The following is a 20,359-nucleotide window of genomic DNA, read 5'->3' on the forward strand; positions in this document are numbered from 1 at the left end:
AGAGGGAGAGAGAATCTCAAACAGACTGCACGGAGCGTGGAGGCTCGATCTCACAATCCTGAGATCACGACCTGAGCGAAAACCAAGGGTTGGATAGGATGCTCAACCAACTGCACCACCCAAGCACCCCTCAGTTTTGAGTTTTTAATGAGAGATTGTTTTAGTTATATATACTTCATGCATTCCTGGGGATGCTTAAGTTATGGTGTTGCTAACCACGGCAAAGCTCGCTGTAAGAAATCCAAGGTGCTGTCATGCATGTAGTTACTACACAGTTTGGATCCGAAGGCCTGGCAGAGTGACTCGGGTATTGCAAGTATTGCTTATATCTGGGCACTTTGCCCTTGGTTCTGTGCTCAGGGCATTTCTGCTGTTGCAGCACAGACCTCATAAACTGGCCAGTGACTCCAGGAGGCGAGAAACAAGAGAAGTGACTCAAGCGGGACTTACAAGGATATAAAATCAGTCCAGAAATCTGCATGGTGACCCCCAAGGCACAGTAAAGTTTTCTCCTGACCAGCAACAGCGACCATGTCTATGTTTTATTTTAGGGATGTCTTGCCTTTTCAGGGCTGCTTTGGTTTTCATTATAACCAAACATCAATTTTGAAAAAAAAATTAGGTTAGGGATTTGGGAAAACAAAAATATCCCATGGTGTAACTTTTCTCAGAAGTCTTACTGTCTTGTAGGGTCTTATCACAGGTAGAAAAAAAATGGATCTGGCATACAATTATTTGGTCTCTTTGTAACAGAAGGTGAACATGTGGTATTGTTCATGTCTACAAATCTCTTAAATAAACCACGAAAGAGAGTTTGGAGAAAAACTGACTTGGAGTGCTGGGTTCACAAAATTTCTTCTAATCATCATTTTAAGGCTAAAATCTTTAAAGTAAGGCAATGAGATTAGAGTAGATTGAAGCTGACCAAGAGTACTGCATATATTGAAAATAAAAGTGCTTATATAGTGGGATACACTTAAGAAAATATTACTTTATCTTTTGGACCAATTTTGATTTTCAGACTGCGTTATTATCTAAGAGATTATGCAGCCATGTATATATTATTTATGTCTTTATATGAAAGAAGCAAATTAGAACTAATAGCAGTGATTTATATTTTTAAATCATAGGGATATATCCTGGAAGTAGTAGAAAATCAGCTCAATTTTCTAGATCTTTTATTTCCTCCTCCCCTTTTTGGCAAAAATCATGAGCAAAGAAACTGAGCGTTCACGTTTTGACAGCTCACAATCCTATCATCAGTCCATTCCCTGCCCTCCCCCGCCCCATTTCCCTGCTACCATCCTAGTTCAGCAATTTTTTATTTAGTTGCCCTGTTCGCATCTGTGCTTTCCTACAGGTTGTTTTTTTACAAAACAGCCAGAATTGTGTTTTTGTAATGTATGTCAGACCGTGTCACGTGCTGCTGGATTTTGATTACACTTAGAATAAAAGCCAAAATCCTTTCTACTGCCCCTGGAGATCTGGCTCTTTATACTTCTCATCTCATCTACTTACACTCCCTGTGCCCACCACCCCCTTCTGTGCTCCATTTACCTCGGAGTTCTTAACTAACTGGCTTGACCCAAAAGGTGGCCTTGCACTTGGTATTTCCTCTTCCTGGATTGCTTTTCCACAAATCTTACCAGCATTGCCTTCTCCTTGTCATTAGTGACTCATCTTAAAAATTACCTCCGTAAAGATCACCCAGCCCAAGGCAGCTTCCTGTCTTTTACTAGGGTATTACTCCGCTTTGTTTTCATTTATCTGTTTAAGTAACAAATATTTACTGAGCACCCAGTTTGTAAAAATAAAGTTCCTGCCCTTAAGGGAGATGTCATTCCAGTACAGGGGGTTAGTCAATAATCATCACTACCAGGTACACTCATCCTGACCCAGTGACATAAAAGGAGTGGAAGATCCATGACACCATTATTTCTGCCGGAATTAGTGAAGAGAACTTTCAGGGAGCCCATTCTTTCTCACACTTTTACTGTTTATTTCTGCAAAGATACCTCCACAACTGGAGAGGTGTCGAGGTGCAGTACACGGAACACAGCAGCAAAGCTCTAGCACCCCCCACAAATTTACTATGCACATTCTTGAGCAACTCACATTGTCTACTTTTTGCATTAATCTTGTCATTTGTAAAATGAGATAGTCCTATCCCTTTCACAAGGTCCTTGAGTGAATGAATTATGAAAGTACTTGATAAATAGAGCACTAGTCAAATGGCCTATTTAGGTGAGTATTGAATGTTGTCTGTAGATTTTTCTCAATTTGTGGACACTTTTCTCATCTCCTCCCAAGGGAGCTTCTTAAATATGTGCCTCTGTTTTCTTGTCCATTGGGTAAACAATACTGAATAATATTTAGCTTGTCTTTGATGACCATATTTTATTTTGATTCTATCCTAACAGCATTAATTTTTTGTTCTTCTACAGTACTTTGGAAGTTTGCTTGTCATTTTCTGTGTAGAACTGGCTTGTGGTGTTTGGACATACGAGCAGGAAATTATGGTGAGTTCAAAGTGGGAAGTAGTCACGATCTGGAACAACATCCAGTTCAGCCTTTTGAATCATATACTTTGGAGTTATTTAGGCACATGATTATGGCTTTGAAAGTTTTTTGTTTGTTTGTTTGTTTGTTTAAGTGAGGCTTAAATTCATGACCACAAGATCAAGACCTGAGCCTAGATCAAAAGTCAGAGGCTCAATCCACTGAGCAACCCAGCTCCCCTAATTTGAATGTTTATACTGTAAACATGGTCCCAATACTTCTGAAAATTAATATTTTCTTGTCTGTGTCTAACACATGGTTCCAAATCATAAATTGTAATATTTTATTTGCTGTACTGTATGTCTTTAATTCCACAGGTTGCTTAAACATCGATATAATAGACTAGAAGTAACATATGTCCGAAAATAATTTTGCCAACTTCTGAGTGTATAATAGGAAAGATTCGCGTTTACAGCAAGATCTGGGAAAGTTTGAAAATCGACATGTAAGCCTCATAAAATGCCCACCTCAGCTGTACCCTGATGACTAGGAAGCATGAATCTTCTGTTCCCAAGAAGCTGAGCTATCTTCCTTTAAGAACTATATTTGAAGAGTTGCTGTGTGTTTACTTCAGCCTAGAAACACTCTCATAGTTTGAGACTTGGCTACATGAAAGCAGCTTTTAAGCATGTTTTCTCTTTCATTTTATCAATTGAAATCAACTTTCAGAGCTAAGTGAGAATGAACAAGGATAGGGTTTCTCAGTCGTAAGATTTTACCAGTTACTTTGGGTTTATCACTTGCGTTTCACCCTTGCTCACCCAGGGCATTATTACTTTTTTAATGTTTGCCTGCTTCATTGGTGACAATTGGTGCATATATCACCAATGAAGTTGAGCACCTTTTCATGTCTGTTTGCTGGCTGTTTTCATGGTGGCCAGAGTTTTCCACTCTAAGCATCATAGAGTCATTTTGTTTTGGGAAGATGATGTTTTTCAACAAGTAGTCCTTGGACTGTCTACAGGAGGAATCATCCAAGGCAATTCTTAAAAATGCACATTAGAGGGCACTAGGCCAGATCCACTAAATCAGAATAGAGGGAAAGGCAGAAGAAGAAGGGGTAGGGACGGGGCATTCACATTTGCGACAAGTTCCCCAGGTGAACCTTCAACATATTTTTTTAACATGTGAGCTCTGAAGAAGAGAGGGAGATTATTTTGTATTTGTTTTAGAGAGACATTTCAGCAGTTGTGTACTAAAAGTGAAGTCCGTTCGGTACCGATACAGTTATTAAAGATTCTGTGGTGAATCCGTTACTGTACTGTGAGACTGTTTTGAATGCTAAGCGATAATTACAGACTAATGGTACTTTGCATACTCTAATTTGCATGTAAACGAGGCTTCGGCGCTGCCACACATCTGAACCCGCCTGAAAGACTCATGCTTCCCCTGTCTGACAACTCTTAGTAAGAAGAGAGAATTCATGATTATTTTTTTCCTATTAAAAATTGAAAAGTCAGGGCAGGTTCTGACTAGTTTAATAAAGTTAAGAACTTTCTTCAAAATGAAATCTCCTGTTAAAATAAGAATGTTCTTGCTGTCTTTGAGAATCATATTTTCACTCCATCCCTAGAAACATGTTTTTCGGGGAGTGAAAGAGTAGTTGGTTCCAGATTCAGTTTCTGGGTTTTATTGATAAAGAGATGGTCGCTTCTAATTTTTTCTGTTTTCAGGAAGTACGTGTATCTCCCTGACATTCAAGCGATAGATAGTAGTCGTAGAATTACTATTACTAATAGCTTTTGATTATGTTCTTTTTGATAATTAAAAGGGTTTTAGAAATGAGTTTTCTTTCTACGGATTTTGAAATGGTTTGTATAGCTTTTATGTCATACTATTATTTGATAAACCTCCTAAGTTATAACAAATATGAAATGAATTAACTTAAGGGATTTGAAAGGAAATGTTTTGATTCTAATATCATCTAATTCTAGAAGATACTTTCTTCTATTCTGTTAGGGAGCCATCTGCAAATATCTTCCTGGTATCATGGTGGTACCAAATGGATATACGCTGCCATTTCAGTTGAGTGCATAGGCCACTGTTTGCTTATGTAAATCTTCCCCATTAAGTTACCAGGATAAAGCAAGGGCTGTTGGGCTGTTTCGAGTGAAATGTGGCAAATGATCTTTTGGAAAAAAAGTTTGTCAGAATTTTTTTATTGCTTTTGCACTAATAGCAGTGTGAATGAAACGTGCCATTAAAGTTTATTAGCTGCCAAATTTTGCAGAACCCAGCCTTTGCATAGAATGGGCTTTGTACTCTTAGCTGTTCCACGCAAGAAGCCAGTAAGTGTGTGTTTTCCTTTATGGCCAAATCACAGTATTTTGTGCCAGAACCTCAATGATCTCCTCTGTTTCTTGCCATATTTGGTCGCACATCGATTGTGGTTACAAGAGGGAAACAGCTTATATTTATTTTGCAAAATAAAATTTAAAATAAGAATGTTCTAATAACCAAATCAAGAGATTTGACATCAGTCTGTTTCCCCATTATTTCTGTCGTTTTGTCACTTCCTATTGATTATTCCTTCTTTAGAAAAATTTATCAATAATATTAACTGTTTCAGATTATAAATTTCTAGAGATTTACTTCATTTACTTCATTTCCATTTATTTCCATATCCCTCAAAGGGATATGAAATAATTACTTATAATGAGTAGCCTGAATTTTGGTTTAGTTCCCTGAACTTTGTTGAAACCGTGTGAACATGAAGTACACCCAGTCAGACCTTTTTTGGGGGAACAAAGTTGTGTGCCCAAGTGTTGGCATGTTTTCTTCTGTATGTAGATTTCCAAGTAATAAAAAAAGAGAATTAACAAAGGAAAACAATGAAGAACTTTTGTGGTCAGGAATTTTTAAACTACTTCTATTGATACTGCTATTTTTAAAATAAGATTGCAAAATAGTCCTAATCTTGAGTTAGTGTCAAGCTTGCTTGGCTAATCCTGGTCTGTATTACTACATACATCAGATATGGATATCTGTCCAGTTTCCCAGTTACGTATTCTAAACATAATACCACATGTGTGGTGAGACTAGGATGTGTATGCGTCAGTTTCCCCCCGGGGCACTGTAGATAAAACACTGCGTGATGCGCTGACTAGATTTCCAGCCAACTGTTGTGTTGTGTACCTTAAGCTCTGTCATGATTAAACACTTTGTTAAGGGACACGGTGCTAGGTGACTTGAGACTAGAAGCACAAAAAGTGCTTTAATTTGAGAGGTATTTTTCCTAAATTTCTAACATGGGTCCAAAATCCAATATTTGGAAAGATATTTACACACTTATTCCAGAGTGAGGCATGACTTGAGCTGGATTCTTTCCCTTCTTAATTCTTATCCCTTTGTTTTGGTACTACAATCTGCAGTCACTTCATATTTTTTTGGAAAGATTTTATTTATTTATTTGAGAGAGAGAGAGAGAGAAAGAGAGAGAGAGGAGAGCACGAGCAGGGAGAGAAGCAAAGCAAGAGGGAGAAGCAGACTGCCCGCTGAGCAGGGAGCCTGACCTGGGGCTCGATCCCAGGACAATCCCAGGACCATCCCAGGACCCCAGGATCATAACCTGAGCCGAAACAGACACTTAACTGATGGAGCCACCCACGCGCTCTTGCAGTCACTTCAAAAACCGACTCCGTAGCATTATGAAATCAAGTCCAAGGGCATTTCTGGGCAGGGATTATTTGTTATGAGGATCTCTTTAGCTGGACCTGTAGGATGTACGGTAAACTGCTTATTTTGTGATTTCCTTCAGCTTGATATTGGCATTAAATGATTTTAAATTTTTTCTTTGCTTAATGTAAAGAACTTCCTCATTTACTGCAAATATCTACACATAGAGATTGTTTCATAAGTAAATAACCTTGAACTTACTTTAGGCCACAAACAAATATAAATTTAAAATAATATTTGTTAATTGCAATACATTCCAAGTATGCATATGAGTGTGTGAGCGATTACATTTGTGAATATGGGAATGTTTGTGTTTCTGAACTGAATGTGTGTGTTTGTACGTCCCAGTTGTTGATATTTTGTTTATCTCTAGGTTCCAGTTCAGTGGTCAGACATGGTCACTTTGAAAGCCAGAATGACAAATTATGGCTTACCTAGATACCGGTGGCTTACTCACGCTTGGAATTTTTTCCAGAGAGAGGTAAGTGCTGTAATTTCTGTGGTAGAGGGTATGGAATAAATGGCACACTTTGAAAGCAAATGTTCAAAGCTTTGGCTTTGGTCATTTTCTCTGTGCTGAAAAGTTAAGCCTGTGATTCAGTTACCACTGGTGTAATTCTTTATTGAGAAATTCCTCAAGTGACTCCATGCCCTGCTTTTCTTCCTGTGTATACCATTTCCCCTTCATTTCACGTGGTTCACATATATTTTAAGAATTTCTTAGAAGCCATTTTGCTAAACTACTGTGAAATTTCCTTTTTATGAGTGTTTCTTGATAAATATCCAAGTTTTATTTGAACAGATAATTTTTCATGACTTTTAGAGCTGTCTTTATTTTAAACAGTTAATTTTTTTTTTTTAATAATGGCTCTTGTTTGGGAATTAAGCATTGGTATATCATTAAAAGTATGAGCTTTCTAGTCAGAAAAATCTTGGTTCAAATTCTGGCTATGCTGCTTATTATTCCATGAGCTTCTGTAATTTACTTAGCTTCCTTCAGCCTCAGTCTCCTCATCTGTAAAATAGGGATAATAAAAGTACTTGCCTCCTTGGGTTGTTGAGAAGATTAAATGGGATCATGAGTTTGATCTCATTTAGCTTACAGTTATTGACTATAGCATAATAAAACATAGGTGCTTTTTGCTTTTCTTACCTAACTTCCATATAGCCCTGCACCCACTCATCTTCTCAAACACGGACAACATGTAGATTTTTAAAATCTGGTGACTTGAAGTTCACCACTGGTCTTGCTTCAAACCACGCTCTTCTCCCAAGCAGTTTCCTTGTGATTGAAGATTCCCCAGTGACCAAGTATACCCTTTTCCTTTTCTTTCATTTCAAGCTGGGCCACAACAAGGCATGTGAGAGTCGGTGTCTTCCAGGATGGATATCCAGCTGTCTGCTCAGTTACTCTGTCTGGGATACGGGCAGAGGTTTCAGTCCAGGATAATCTCCAAATCTGGCTCTTTGTGTTACAGTTGTTGAGATGGTGAAAATTACCATTGTGACACAGATTTCCTATTTATTTAAATGCTTCCTGGCTTTGTTTGTTTACTGTTCATCTGTACTAAAAACAACATGAAGGGAAAATAAGTGAGACATTAGGGGATTTATAGTAAGCTGTGGTCAGCTACTGCTCTGGGTAGAAGCTGCCCAGAGCTCTTTATTTTCTGGGATTTCTGATGTAGACCGTGATAATCCAGGTTAAAACAACAAAGCAAGCTTTTCCCCAGTGGTACAAAGAGGGGCTCCATCTAGATAGGCAATGTATAGCATTGCAAATGACGGTATCTATGTTTTTAGCTTTATTGCATGGTAAGTTTCTCCTCCATATCATAGGCCTATTTCACATAAAAGGAGGGGGAAGACCTTTGGGCACCCTGAAAGAGTTTTTTAAAGCCTCTTGTGTTAGTGTGTCAGGGCTGTGGCCAAAATAAATGATCACAGACTGGGTGGCTGAAACAACAAAAATGTATCATCTCACAATTTGGGAAGCTAGAAGTCTGAGATCAAGGTGTACGGGGTTGGTTTCTTCGGACGTCTCTCTCCTGGGCTTATAGACAGCAGTCTTCTCCCTGGTTTTCACATCATCTTCCTTTTATATATGTCTGTGTTCAAATTTCCTCTTTTTATAAGGACATCCATCATATGGGATTAGAACCCACCCTTGTGACCTTGTTTTAATTTAATTACCTTTGTAAAGATCCTCTCTCCAAATATGGTCACATTCTGGGGGTTAGAATTTCAACATGAATTTTGGGAGGGGGGAAACACAATTCAACCCACAACACCCGGCTCCCAAAATAAATTGTAGAGCCAAAAGTGACCTCGTCAGGCCCCAGTTGTCCTGACGACTCCTTCAGTGCAGTTCTGGGCATGTACCTCACCGTACAGGACTCTCACGTAAGCCCTAGGGATCTTTCTTTAATATCTTTTTAAAAAACTGATTTTTAAAAATGTGTTTACTTATTTAATTTAACGTAATGGCTGGAGAACAAGCTTTGGAATAAGTAGGCTCTGCCACACACTAGTCTGTGGTCTCCACAGGTTATTTGACCTGTGAAAACCTCACTTCCTTTGTAGGTAAAATGGTGGTGGTATTTTCCAGTTTGACACAATGCTAGCAAGAGTGGCTTTATTTCATAATGTGATTTTAAAGGAGGTGGGAAAACTGCAAGGAGATGTAGACCACAGTCCTGTGTGTGGCATAATGGTGGGTTCATGTAGGGGAGTTTTAGGGAAAATTTCACTACCAATCTAGTATCTTCTGTTGACAAAGAAAAACAACTATGTAAAAAGAAAAAATATCTCAGTGACTTATTAAAATTAAAAAAAATATATCTGGCACTGAACATGATATGCTTAAGTTATTTGGAAAAGTCATTTCTGTGGAGCACCTCATTTCCTGACAAGGCCAGATAAATGGGCTGTTCTATTGTGGATGGAGTTTGAGTTCCAAGAACTGTACTTTTGTCATCAACATAGAAAAACACATGTCGTTAGGAAATGAGAGAAGTCGGTTTTCTCTGAGCGCAAGGACTTAAAAAGCCTGATTTGGAAATGTAGTAGTTTATGATTTTTGGAAGGTGAAGTCTTTTTGACTACATATGTTTTTTATGGATATTCAATGACTTATGTAAAATGCATAATGTCAAATTATGTTTGAGTTAATGTGTGATGTTTATGGCATATCTGTAGCTTTTAGAACAAGTTTATAAAAGGAAAATACTAAAGATATAAAAAATGTTTCTCCAGAAGTTTTAGTATTACTCATAACATCAGTAATTCATCATTTATAATACTCTTAAGATGGTTTTTTTCTTTTTAAAAGTTAGATATTTAGGCAAATGAAAAATGTAAAATCATTTTTAGTGTTTTCTGTGTTTCATTTTACACGAGAAATTCAGAATTCTCCATAGTTGATTTTAGTTGGATTTTGAAATGGTGGACTGTGATATTTTATGATACGGTGTTAATCCTGGACCCAGATTGGTCTGTTGGGCTACATAATTTGTAGAGCCAGTCACTCTTGGCAAAGTTCTTCTCAGTGATTGCCCAGAGTTCTTGTTTTTGACTATATGGAAGAGTAACTCCCTCTACCCAAGGGCAGAAAATTATCATAGTTAATTATTCTAATCTAATCTACATATGTCCTTAAGCAGTGTTTCTAAACTTTGACCAGAGAAAGTTTTTGCTAAAACTTGGTGAAATGAGACAAAAAAGAACAAAACACAGCATAGTTTTTCTTAAATCCAATTTTATTCAAGCTAAAGACACATCATTTCTTCTGAGATTATGGTGACAGAATATGATACTTTATTTCAAGACTCTCATTCAGTTAAATAAACATGTGTTGGCTAAACCTGTGTTTATATCTCAAAATTTTTTTGAAAAATTTACTGGTTAATGAATTCAAGTTGGGTAATTTTTGTGATGTGCGCTTTTGGTCAACGACTCTTTCTCCAGAGATTACGAAAACTTTTAATTTAATTTTTGAATTTGTTAAGCAGTTAAATTGGTAACTAGGTGATACACAAATAAATTGATCAACTAATCTTTCGTGACTAGAGGTTTAATGATAACTATAAAAGTCCAGCTAATTGTTTTGTTACTGTGCATATTGACTCTGTTGCTATTTGATCACTTGTAGAGGATTGTACAGTTGGGGAAAGACTCAGTCATGCCTCATCTGATTTCTGGGGTTATGAGCATTATTGTTCAGAATTGTTCCGTTACGGAGTCCTTCATACATTTCTGTCGTCAATATAGAATGTACACATATCTTTAGGTGATGACAGAAGTGCGTTTAGCTCTGGGTACAAAAATTTAAGAAATCTAACGTTTAATCTTCTGTAAGTTAAGAAAATATTTGTGTAGTTTCTGAGCCTGACCAGTCATTCTTTTGCAGTTTAAGTGCTGTGGAGTGGTGTACTTCACTGACTGGCTGGAAATGACAGAGATGGACTGGCCCCCGGATTCCTGTTGTGTTAGGGAATTCCCAGGATGTTCCAAACAGGCCCACCAGGAAGATCTTAGTGACCTTTATCAAGAGGTAAGGCCATATGTGGTTAACTTATCATGCATATGAATTTTCTTATAACGACTTTTAAGTAAAGAATCAACAACATGGCAATGAAATTTTCCCCTTCTAAATATAAAGGCCCTTAAAAATTTTTCTCTGGTATGTGGAGAAACAGGATAAAGCTAAAAATCAATATAAAAATCTGAACCTTATCACATGTTAACAAAGGAAATTGGGAAAGACTAGGTTTAGAATCAACTGGATTTTTAAACTGTACTGTGTAGAACCAATTTCTGTTGCCTCCTAGGGATCCTTTGAAAACAGGTCCATGCAGGGTGTGTAAAGAACTCTGGATATTCGGGAAGACAAGGTTTGGAGTTCCCGGACAGGATATGTATTTTAGGGCCTCCACACAGACTAAAACGTATGTAGGAAAAATAAATAAATAAATAAATCCCACTCTCCAGGGAAAATGCTGTCCTCTACTCTTCAGTTCCCCCTACTGGCTAATGATCAGCGATGTTAGTTTTAGTTGGCAGATTTAATGGAGTTAGATGCTCACTGGGTTTAAAATCAATCATCACATGCCCAGGAAAGTTGCATGGCTGTGTTTTCTGGGAGAATTAATCTGAATCATCAGTTATTCCTTTATTAGCAGAAGTTCTCCTATTCCTTCATTTTTAGTGGTGATTTTCGAACTTTGTTAGCAGCAGAATCTTAATTCAAATTAAAATCTAGAACTACACCATCCAGTACAGTGGCCAATAGCTACATGTGGCTATTTAAACTAAAATTGAATTAAATTAAAATGTCATTTCCTTAGTTGAATAGCTACATTTCAAATGCTTAAAGGCCACTTGAGACTAGCAGCTTCTGTATCAGACAATGCAGATATAAGACATTCCCACATCACAGAAAATTTTATTGCAGTCTTGATCTAGAAAGGAAGATCAAAATGTAAATCAAATGGAAGGGAAGGTGCTCAGGCCAAGGGGCTGGGATCATTTCCCAGGAACATCTCCAGTCGAGCATCTGGGTATCAGAAAGCGCTATTGAAAACCTCTGGCTTACCATAAAGTTAACAACTCACACTATTCATAATATATCATCCATACATGCACGTACACACACACACACACACACGTATATAATATAGCTATAAAGAGTGAAACTTTAAAACAGAATGTTATGATTTATAAAACATGCCTTTTTATATATATTTCAAGATGGTTACCTTAGGAGGTTATACATTTTTCCCTAGAAATACTATTATTGTTCAAAACATCTTTTAGGCTGCCAAAGTCAGTTGTAGAGATGCACAAAAATCAGTTTCATTAATTTATGGTGTAAATTATTTGAAAAAGATGGTGGATTATGTACACAAATGATCCATCATCTTTATATCTTAGATATGTGTAGCTTTTGGCTGTTAAAAAATTCATCTCAGAGGACAAGACTACGCCACATTAAGCATATCCAAAATAAAGTGCTTTGGGCTCTGAAGACATGCCACAGAGAAGTGTGCCAAGTATTTTTTAAGAGATTCAGAATTGTGTTAGTTTCCTAGGGCGGCTGTAACAAAGTACCACAAAGTGAGTGACTTAAGCAGCAGATATTTATTGCTTCATGGTTCCGAAGGCTAGAAGGCTTGAAATCAAGGTGTTAGCAAGCTTGGTTCCTTCTGAGGGGGGTGAGGAAGAATCTGTTCTGTGCCCGTCTCTCAGCCTCTGGTGGTTTGACGGCAATCTTTGCTGTTCCTTGGTTGTAGAAGCTTCACCCCGATCTCTGCCTTCACCTTCACATGGAATTCTTCCCTGTTTGTATATATCTCCAGATTTCACCTTGTTCGTAAGGACACCAGTCATATTGCTTTAGGGACCCACCCTTCTTCAGTACGATTTCATCTTAACTAATTATATCTGCAATGAGTCTATTTCCAAATAAGATCCCATTCTGAGGTTCTGGGGATTAGGACCTCAACATACGCATTTGGAGGGAACACAGCTCATAACAAAAATCGTTGAAACAACTGAATTACTCAGGTTGTTTATTTGAAAAGATATCAAAGAATTATTGGGTCGATGTCTCTGAGTTCTCCGTGATTATGCTACATCTTTTTTTCTGGGTGAAAGTCTGAAATAAGGACGGTCAACTAACAAGTTCAACAGTTAAAGCCCTGTTCATTCCATAAAACAGAAAACAGTGCTTAATATTTCCAAGATATTATTAAATGCAAACATAATTGTGGATATCCAAATACATTATAACTCACTACTAGGTTTTAAAGACACAGGTGATTACAGTAGAGAGGTGTAAGTATAGAGGTGGATTGAGACCTATCCAACTTTCCTAGTGTGAACTTTTGTTAGTGTTTAGGGGTGGCAAGTCAATATGGGAAATCACTGGGCTACACCACCATATATAATAATCTCTACCTTCTTTAGTGATTAATACTGCTAATATGACTATAGCAACATTGATCATAAGAATGTCAGAACACGAATCAGTTTACCAGATCTTCCCATAAAGTCTGAATATGGACAGTCACTTCAACTGTACTTTGTTTAGTTGAAAGGCATTCAATTAAACATTTGATAAAATTTTCTTGCTGTAAAAATGCAATTCATTTTTACCAGTTTGTCTTAGGTTATTTCCACTAGTAGTATTTATCATAGAATGCTTTACTTTCAGGCTGTCTATAATTGCTTATTCCATGAATTTTGAGATTGAGAGAAGCCACATGATTGTGCGTGTGCAAGTTGAAGAACCAGATTATCTGAAAGGCTTTTTCATATTTTCATCAAAAGACTTTCAGTAGCAGGCTGGCATTGTCAGTTACGAGATGTTCTTTAGACAGACTTCCCACAGAGATGGAGGTTCATTACATCAGAGTAAATCTGCTTTTACATTTTATAATTAATAACAGATGCTGGTATTGGTAATGATATAGTGCATAATTATATGCATAGTTGACTTACAAAAGTGGATCACTTAGTAGCTTTATGGCTCAAGTACAATTAAATCCATCATTAAAAATAAGACTTAATTCCACTTTGCCCTGGAGGACGTATGTTTCCTAATTGAAGAGTGCCCAGAGACCATCCACCTGGAAGATGAGGGGTCTATCAGGGAGGAACAAGTGAGGGACAGCTGGAGGTATTTACGTTGCTTATTCTGAAGTAGCAAATACTAAGGGGAGATATTTTAGATGTCTTCAAATATTTCAAAGTTCATCATTCAGAACAGGAACTAGACTTACTCATTGTTGCTCCAAGGGCCAGACGTTACAGGAAGGAAATTTTGAATCAATAGAAGGAAGACCTTGCTCACCAAAATCCGTCCAATTGTGACACAGGTTCTCTTGTAAAATAATGAGTGTCTCATCACTAAAAATATTAAAGTCAAGGTCAGATAACCATGTCATTGGGGGGTAGGATGGGTTTTTTTTTTTTTTTTAAGATTTTATTTATTTATTTGAGAGAGAGAGCACATGAGAGGGGGGAGGGTCAGAGGGAGAAGCAGACTCCCTGCCGAGCAGGGAGCCCGATGTGGGACTCGATCCAGGGACTCCAGGATCATGACCTGAGCCGAAGGCAGTCGCCTAACCAACTGAGCCATCCAGGCGCCCCAGGGTGGGTTTTTGAATTAAGAGTGGATCTGGACTCGATGAACCTCAAGGTCCCTTTTATCTTTCGTATTCTGTAAGCTCAGAGATAAGAACTGGCTTTCTTCCTGCAATCTTTCTTCAGTAGTCTGAAATCAAGGAAATAAATCTCTCGCAACCATCTGGTGGTCTGCATGGTCCCTGACCCAATAATATTTTATGACACATTTGGAACCTATGAAAAATGACAGAGCAGAAATATAGCGACAATCGCACATTTTAGAAACGTTCCCATCAGAGGTATTGTTGGATTTGTTACGCAGGTCCTCCAATACCTGTAATGAGCTACACACTTGTATAAAAGTGTAGATGTAAATATCGCAGATGAAAATATTTCTGATCATCAATTTGGTTCCATCACATTCATTAAGTCAGAATGTTTTTTGAGTGCCTCCTGGGCTCCAGGTGCTATTGTAAATGCTGAGGATGTCGCAGAGAATGTTGCAGACAAAAATCCCTCCTGTATAACTTAGATTCTAGTTAGGACAATAGACATTTAGCGAGATAAACACAGCAATAAAAAATAATTTCAGGCAGTGGTAAAAGCATTTTGAAGACTCTAATAAGTAGTGTCGTGTGCTGGAGAATGGTTTTATTGGCGAGGGAGCTACTTAGGATGGTTAGGAACCCTCTCTTTTAGGAAGTGACATTTGAACTGAGAGCAATAGATGAGAAGGATGCAGCCATGCAAAGATCCACTGGAGAATTTTTTTTTTTTTTCTACCCTAAGAAACTACAAATGCAAAAGCCCACCCAGGGCTAGCCTAGGCCAGTGATTACTGACTGCTGACTACCTTGTTCTTTGGGATTGTTTGTGCAACCACACTCTCTAGATACTAGGTGTGAGACCTGGCCTCAGCAAAACATCAGACTCCAAGTCGAAGTTGGTAGAACACAGGACTGGGATGTATCTCTTCCTTCTCTCACTGGCTGAGTTTTCTACCACATCGTTACTAAAGTTCTCTGTCTAGACCTGATCTGGAGGAAAAAACAAAACAAAAACCAGAGAGACAGAAAAATAAAGAAGGCTAGCAGAGAAAAAGGTTTTGCAGAGAGGGACTCCCAATCTCTTGCCCGTGGACCTAAGCTCTTGCTGGACAGGCTTCAAGGGAAAGGTGATACTGCTAAAATTGTTTTCAATATTTTATGTGCCTTTTTTTCTGTGACTAGGATCCACAGCTTTCATCAACTTTTCTTGGGATTTCATACCTAAAAGTGTGACGAACTGCAGTTGTAGAGATAGTTGTAGTGTCTGCTACCCCAGATGTGAAATGAAGCATAAACATCTCCTCAAAGGGACTGAAATGCCATTTTCCTCCTCTGTATGCCACCTAAGAAAACTACATGGAAGTAAACATGTTCACAACAGGCCCTACTTCACATGGACCAACTCAAAATGTAAAACAAAGAGGAACAGAGAGTGAAGTAAAATGTATCCCCATAGACACATTTCTTTGTTTTGTAGTTAGAAGAAAGACCGCTATGAAAAGATATTGACTGCTTCTTCAGAAAAATAGTATTCACAGCAGTTTATATGAGGGCTGGACAGAGAGATGGTTTCCACACAGCTGAGTGCCTCCAGAACACTTTCCTTTTAGACCCTTAGTCTTTCTATGTTCCATGTGGTATTGGGTTTGAGTAGCAAATACTCTTTATGATTTCCTTTGTGACAAGTTAATTTTGCCCCAAACCATTTCTGCCTCTTTAGGTGGTTGTTTATTTCTTCTCTGAGTAAGAGAAAACATCTACAAACAGGGTGATAGGGAAAGGCAGGGAGCATGGAAGTGAAGGGATGTGATCTCTCTGAGCCTTGGTTTACAGGATGAAGAACCCAGATGGTGACAAGTATGTATAGATCTGTAGTGCTCACAGAAGGTACATGGACATATAGGGATGCTCCCCCACATCATCCCAGTTAAAGGTGGGGGCAGCTCACAGTGAACCATGTGGGATGGTTCATTTTTTTGTGGGCACACGCAAGAGCACAAGCAGGAGGGGCAGAGGGAGAGGAAGAGAGAATCTCAGGCCGACTCCGTGCTGAGTGCAGAGCCTCACGCAGGACTCGATCTCAGGACCCTGAGGTCACAATCCGAACTGAAACCAAGAGTCAGATGCTTAACTGTTGGCACCATCCAGGTGCCCCTAGGATGGTTCATTTTAAGTTTTTGTTCTCTCTGTTGTGTGTTATCTGCTATGTGAGCTAAGAGTCATGAATTCATGCTGTCCTCTCTCACAGATTGGAAGTCCTGTTCTTCCTTATCTCCTTTGTACCCTGTTGTTGTTGGCAAATGGTATTTGCTTTATAATCTATACCATTTTTTTTTTTTCTGGGCAGCATCTCAGCCCTCAACACTTTTTGATAACACTCTTCTCCTGTTAACAGTTAGAAAGGTGAGTCAATACTATATATCTATTTCGACTAATAGAAACAACTTTAATTTTATAATTTTCACACACAACATCCTAAACAGAAATACTTCCTTAGCAATTCTCTGCGGTAGAGACATGACAGAGTGTTGTAGATACAAAAGGAGTTGGTGGGGGATAGGGGTATGTATGGCTTTCTGGCAAGTTCTACATAGTTATGAGATTGATTATTTTTCTCCCAGGTAACCCTGCTCTTAAATTACTACTAGGATTCTTCTTACGACCAAGTAAATCACCACACTCACAAAAAAAGCTAAACAAAATGAGGGGCGAGTGTTGAAAGAGAAATGCAAGGCAGGACGCTAGTAGTAACAGTTTAGGTCCCTGACCAGGTGCTGGCCAGGTTCAGTAACATAAAGTTAGTCAAGTCTGCATAGTAATGATCTGCACATCAGTGGCTAGAATGAGACAGGAATTAGATGAACCCAAATGGGGGCACAAGAAGGAGCCAGACACAGGGTAGGCAATCTTTAATTACCATTGTGTTTATGTTTGAGATGTGCAACACGAGGGGCTCATCATTCATTGAGATGAGCAGGTGCTAGCCACATGCAGAAAACATTTGGGGGGCATGGGGCCGAAAAGGGCCTGGGGCAAGCAAAGAGGCCGCGACGCAAAGTTCCAGCTCAGCTGGAGCATGGGGCGGGAGGGGGGCCTCCTGGCAGGGCTGGACAGGGCAGGCACTGCATTAGGAAGAGCCCTGGCTGTCCTGCTACTGCATGCATTTTATGGTAAAGTCTGTGAGTAGTTGCCACACAGAAAGGCAGGCCACGTTCACAAATTTGAGGCATTATTATGAAAGGAAGGCTTAGCACTGAGTAGTCGCGGGATTCCGATTTATTAATAATGAAACTCCCTTCTCAGATAAACACACGCAGAACCTCCTGCCCAGAGAGTGAACGGTAGGCAGCTTTCAGGCTCAGTGGTTATTTAGATGGAATATCCCCAAGAAGTTCCATTCTTGGGGTTCTTTTATATGAAGTCAAGAAACTCCCTCCTGCCTCTCGGCTGACTCCATTATCTCCTCAGCAACTGTCAGTGGGGGTTGGGTTGACTCTGACTTGGGGTGATGTCTGTTTTATCATCCAGAGCCCTGCAGGACCAGTCTGTGCTTGGTAGGGGGAAAATCCCTTTTATCTTCAGGCTTTGCTTCATCTAATCGGGCTTCGAACCGTTCTGCCAGTTTTGCCTCAGGTGGACACATGCATGTATTCTTTCCTTTCCCTCTCTTCCCGACATAGTTCCGTTGCAGGTTTCCTGTTACCTCTTCACTGCTCCACTTCTCTTCTTGTGCTCTGTTAATGAAGACTTGCAAATATTGCCTTTAGAGTTTTTACGCCGAAGAAAGCCATTATAATATTCTGACCCGAAAGAAGTACTTCACGAAGTAACAATTTTAGATTTGTGCGTCAGAATCATTGTGTCAGCATCGTGAAGCAGAGTGGAGGTGAGGACCGGGTCTCCAGGCAGAGAGCAGAGGTAGGAACCTGTCACACATGAGATGACACTTGGTAGACCTAATTCAGGCAGAGATGTGGATTTTGTGCGGACTACACAGGGAAAGAGCTCATTCCAAATGCAATGACTTGAATACGGTGGGAGTCTGTTTTTCTCTCGTAAACTGGTCCGGTGGGCCAGGCTGCCGGGCAGCTCGGCTGCATAGGTTCCTCCAGGGACCCAGGATGGTGAGACACGTTCATCTTTTTTTAATACCTGTCTTCCAGAATTACTCCTGTTTTTCTCCAGTTCCAGGCAGTGGGAAGAAGGAGGGCGTGGGAAGGCGCTCCAACGCGTTCAGCGCTGCACTCATCATCTCTGCTCCCATTCCATTGACGAGGGCTCCCGTGGCCCTGCTTAGCTGCAAGGGAGGCTGGGAAGTGGGGTCTCTGGGAGGCTGTGTTCCCGCAGACAGCACTGATTACTGTGAAGAAGTGGAGAACAGACTGGAGCAGGTGGGGGCACTGGGAGTTTCTATTAAGGTATCGTCAGTGTAGACGAGGCAGTGAATGCATGGGGGGATCGAAGGTCCGACGAAGAGCTGGTGTCACGTCTGCAGGAGAGGACAAAGTTGGGGCATGGCACCGCGGAGGGAAAGAGGAGGAGACCCACCTGTTGGAGGCAGAGGAGAAATGGAAAGCAGTGTCCTGGAAGTTAAGGAAGGAGAGGTCTTTAGGGAACAGTGAAGAAGTGTGGTTCAGAGGTTAAGACTGGGCTCCAAAGCCAGACTCTGGAGGTTTAATCTTTGCTCTGCCCCTTACTAGCTGTGTGACCTTGGGCAAGGTTTTCGTGTCTCTGCGTTTCATTTTTCTCAGCGGCAAAATGTGGATAACCAAAGTACCTGGGTCAGGCTTGTTTGGAGAGTGAATTAACATCTATAAAGCCCTTAGAACAGTGCCTGTTTACAGTAAACACTACCAGTAATAGCTGAGAGGTAAAGTAAATTAGGGATTGGAAAGGACACCTTGGATTTTTCAAGTAAGATACACATTGATAGAGCTCTATAAATATGCATGACCTTATTTGAGCCCTAAAATATTTCTATTAAGGCACAGTATTATTCTCTCCATTTTACAGATGAGAAAAGTCAGATAAGAAAAGAGGCTAAGTGACCTAACCCCACGTAATAGCTGGTCAGGGACTGAGCTCAGATCTATTTGATTTCAAAGCCCATATTTTTAGGCACTAAAGTTTTGAGATGTGGAATACATGGTGAGGAACAAGCTGAGCGTTTGTAGCTTCTTTTTCACTTGTGAACCTCAAAGTCTGTATTTGTATAATGAGATAATAATAGTACCTACCTCATTCTAGTAGTACAAGGATAAATGGAGCTTCTTAATGAGAAATGCTTAGCAAACCACTTGGCACATAATAAACACTAATCTTCAATGCATGGTGGTAGCTAATGACAGTAATGACAATAATTGTAATATATTAATGTATTTATTAAAGTAATTAGAACAGTTAACAATCTATGATTAGATTTTTAACTAGCCAATTTGCACCCAGTTTTGCGAGTCAATACAGGAAAAGTATGCATTTTCTGGTTATATATATTTGTGCTGGTTGAAAGCAGATTTTCAGGTCAAGGTTTTGGGAACTTCACATGGTTTCCCACTTCACTTGTTTTAACATCTTCCCACTTCTTACAGACGAAATTTAGGTGGCCAAAGGGCCCAATGAGAGACACTGTTTGATGGAGCAGCTTGTAAATGTGCTTCTGCTCCCTCCGTCAGGGAGTGCCCACTGCTGGAGCTGGCCTCAGGGCGAGAACAGCGCTGTCTGGGTTTTCTGACTCCAGAGTCTCTTTACAACCACATCTTTTTGTAAAAATGAAAAATGTTCCGTACATGCAGTCTTTTAAATTTGGTGATTCTGATTATGCAGCCATCAAAAGGAATGAGATCTTGCCATTTGCAACGACGTGGATGGAACTGGAGGGTATTATGTTGAGTGAAACAGAGAAAGACATGTATCATATGATCTCACTGATATGAGGAATTCTTAATCGCAGG

The 20,359-nt window shown here is 39.4% G+C and overlaps 1 protein-coding gene across 4 annotated transcripts in view; it reads left to right on the top strand.

Moving 5' to 3' along the window:
* The window catches only part of TSPAN12 (tetraspanin 12), a 65,686-nt gene that overhangs the window by 35,818 nt on the left and 9,509 nt on the right, over positions 1-20,359 (top strand). For all 4 annotated transcript variants that reach the window (XM_081800197.1, XM_081800198.1, XM_081800200.1 and 1 more), the window contains 3 exons: positions 2,445-2,519; positions 6,608-6,715; positions 10,643-10,786. In XM_081800197.1, coding sequence (XP_081656323.1) covers positions 2,445-2,519; positions 6,608-6,715; positions 10,643-10,786 — 327 coding nt within the window. The remainder of the gene's footprint in view (positions 1-2,444; positions 2,520-6,607; positions 6,716-10,642; positions 10,787-20,359) is intronic.

The sequence above is a fragment of the Leptonychotes weddellii genome, chromosome 12 (genome assembly GCF_054177405.1).
Source record: "Leptonychotes weddellii isolate Sample4059 chromosome 12, ASM5417740v2, whole genome shotgun sequence".
Taxonomy (NCBI): Eukaryota; Metazoa; Chordata; class Mammalia; order Carnivora; family Phocidae; genus Leptonychotes; species Leptonychotes weddellii.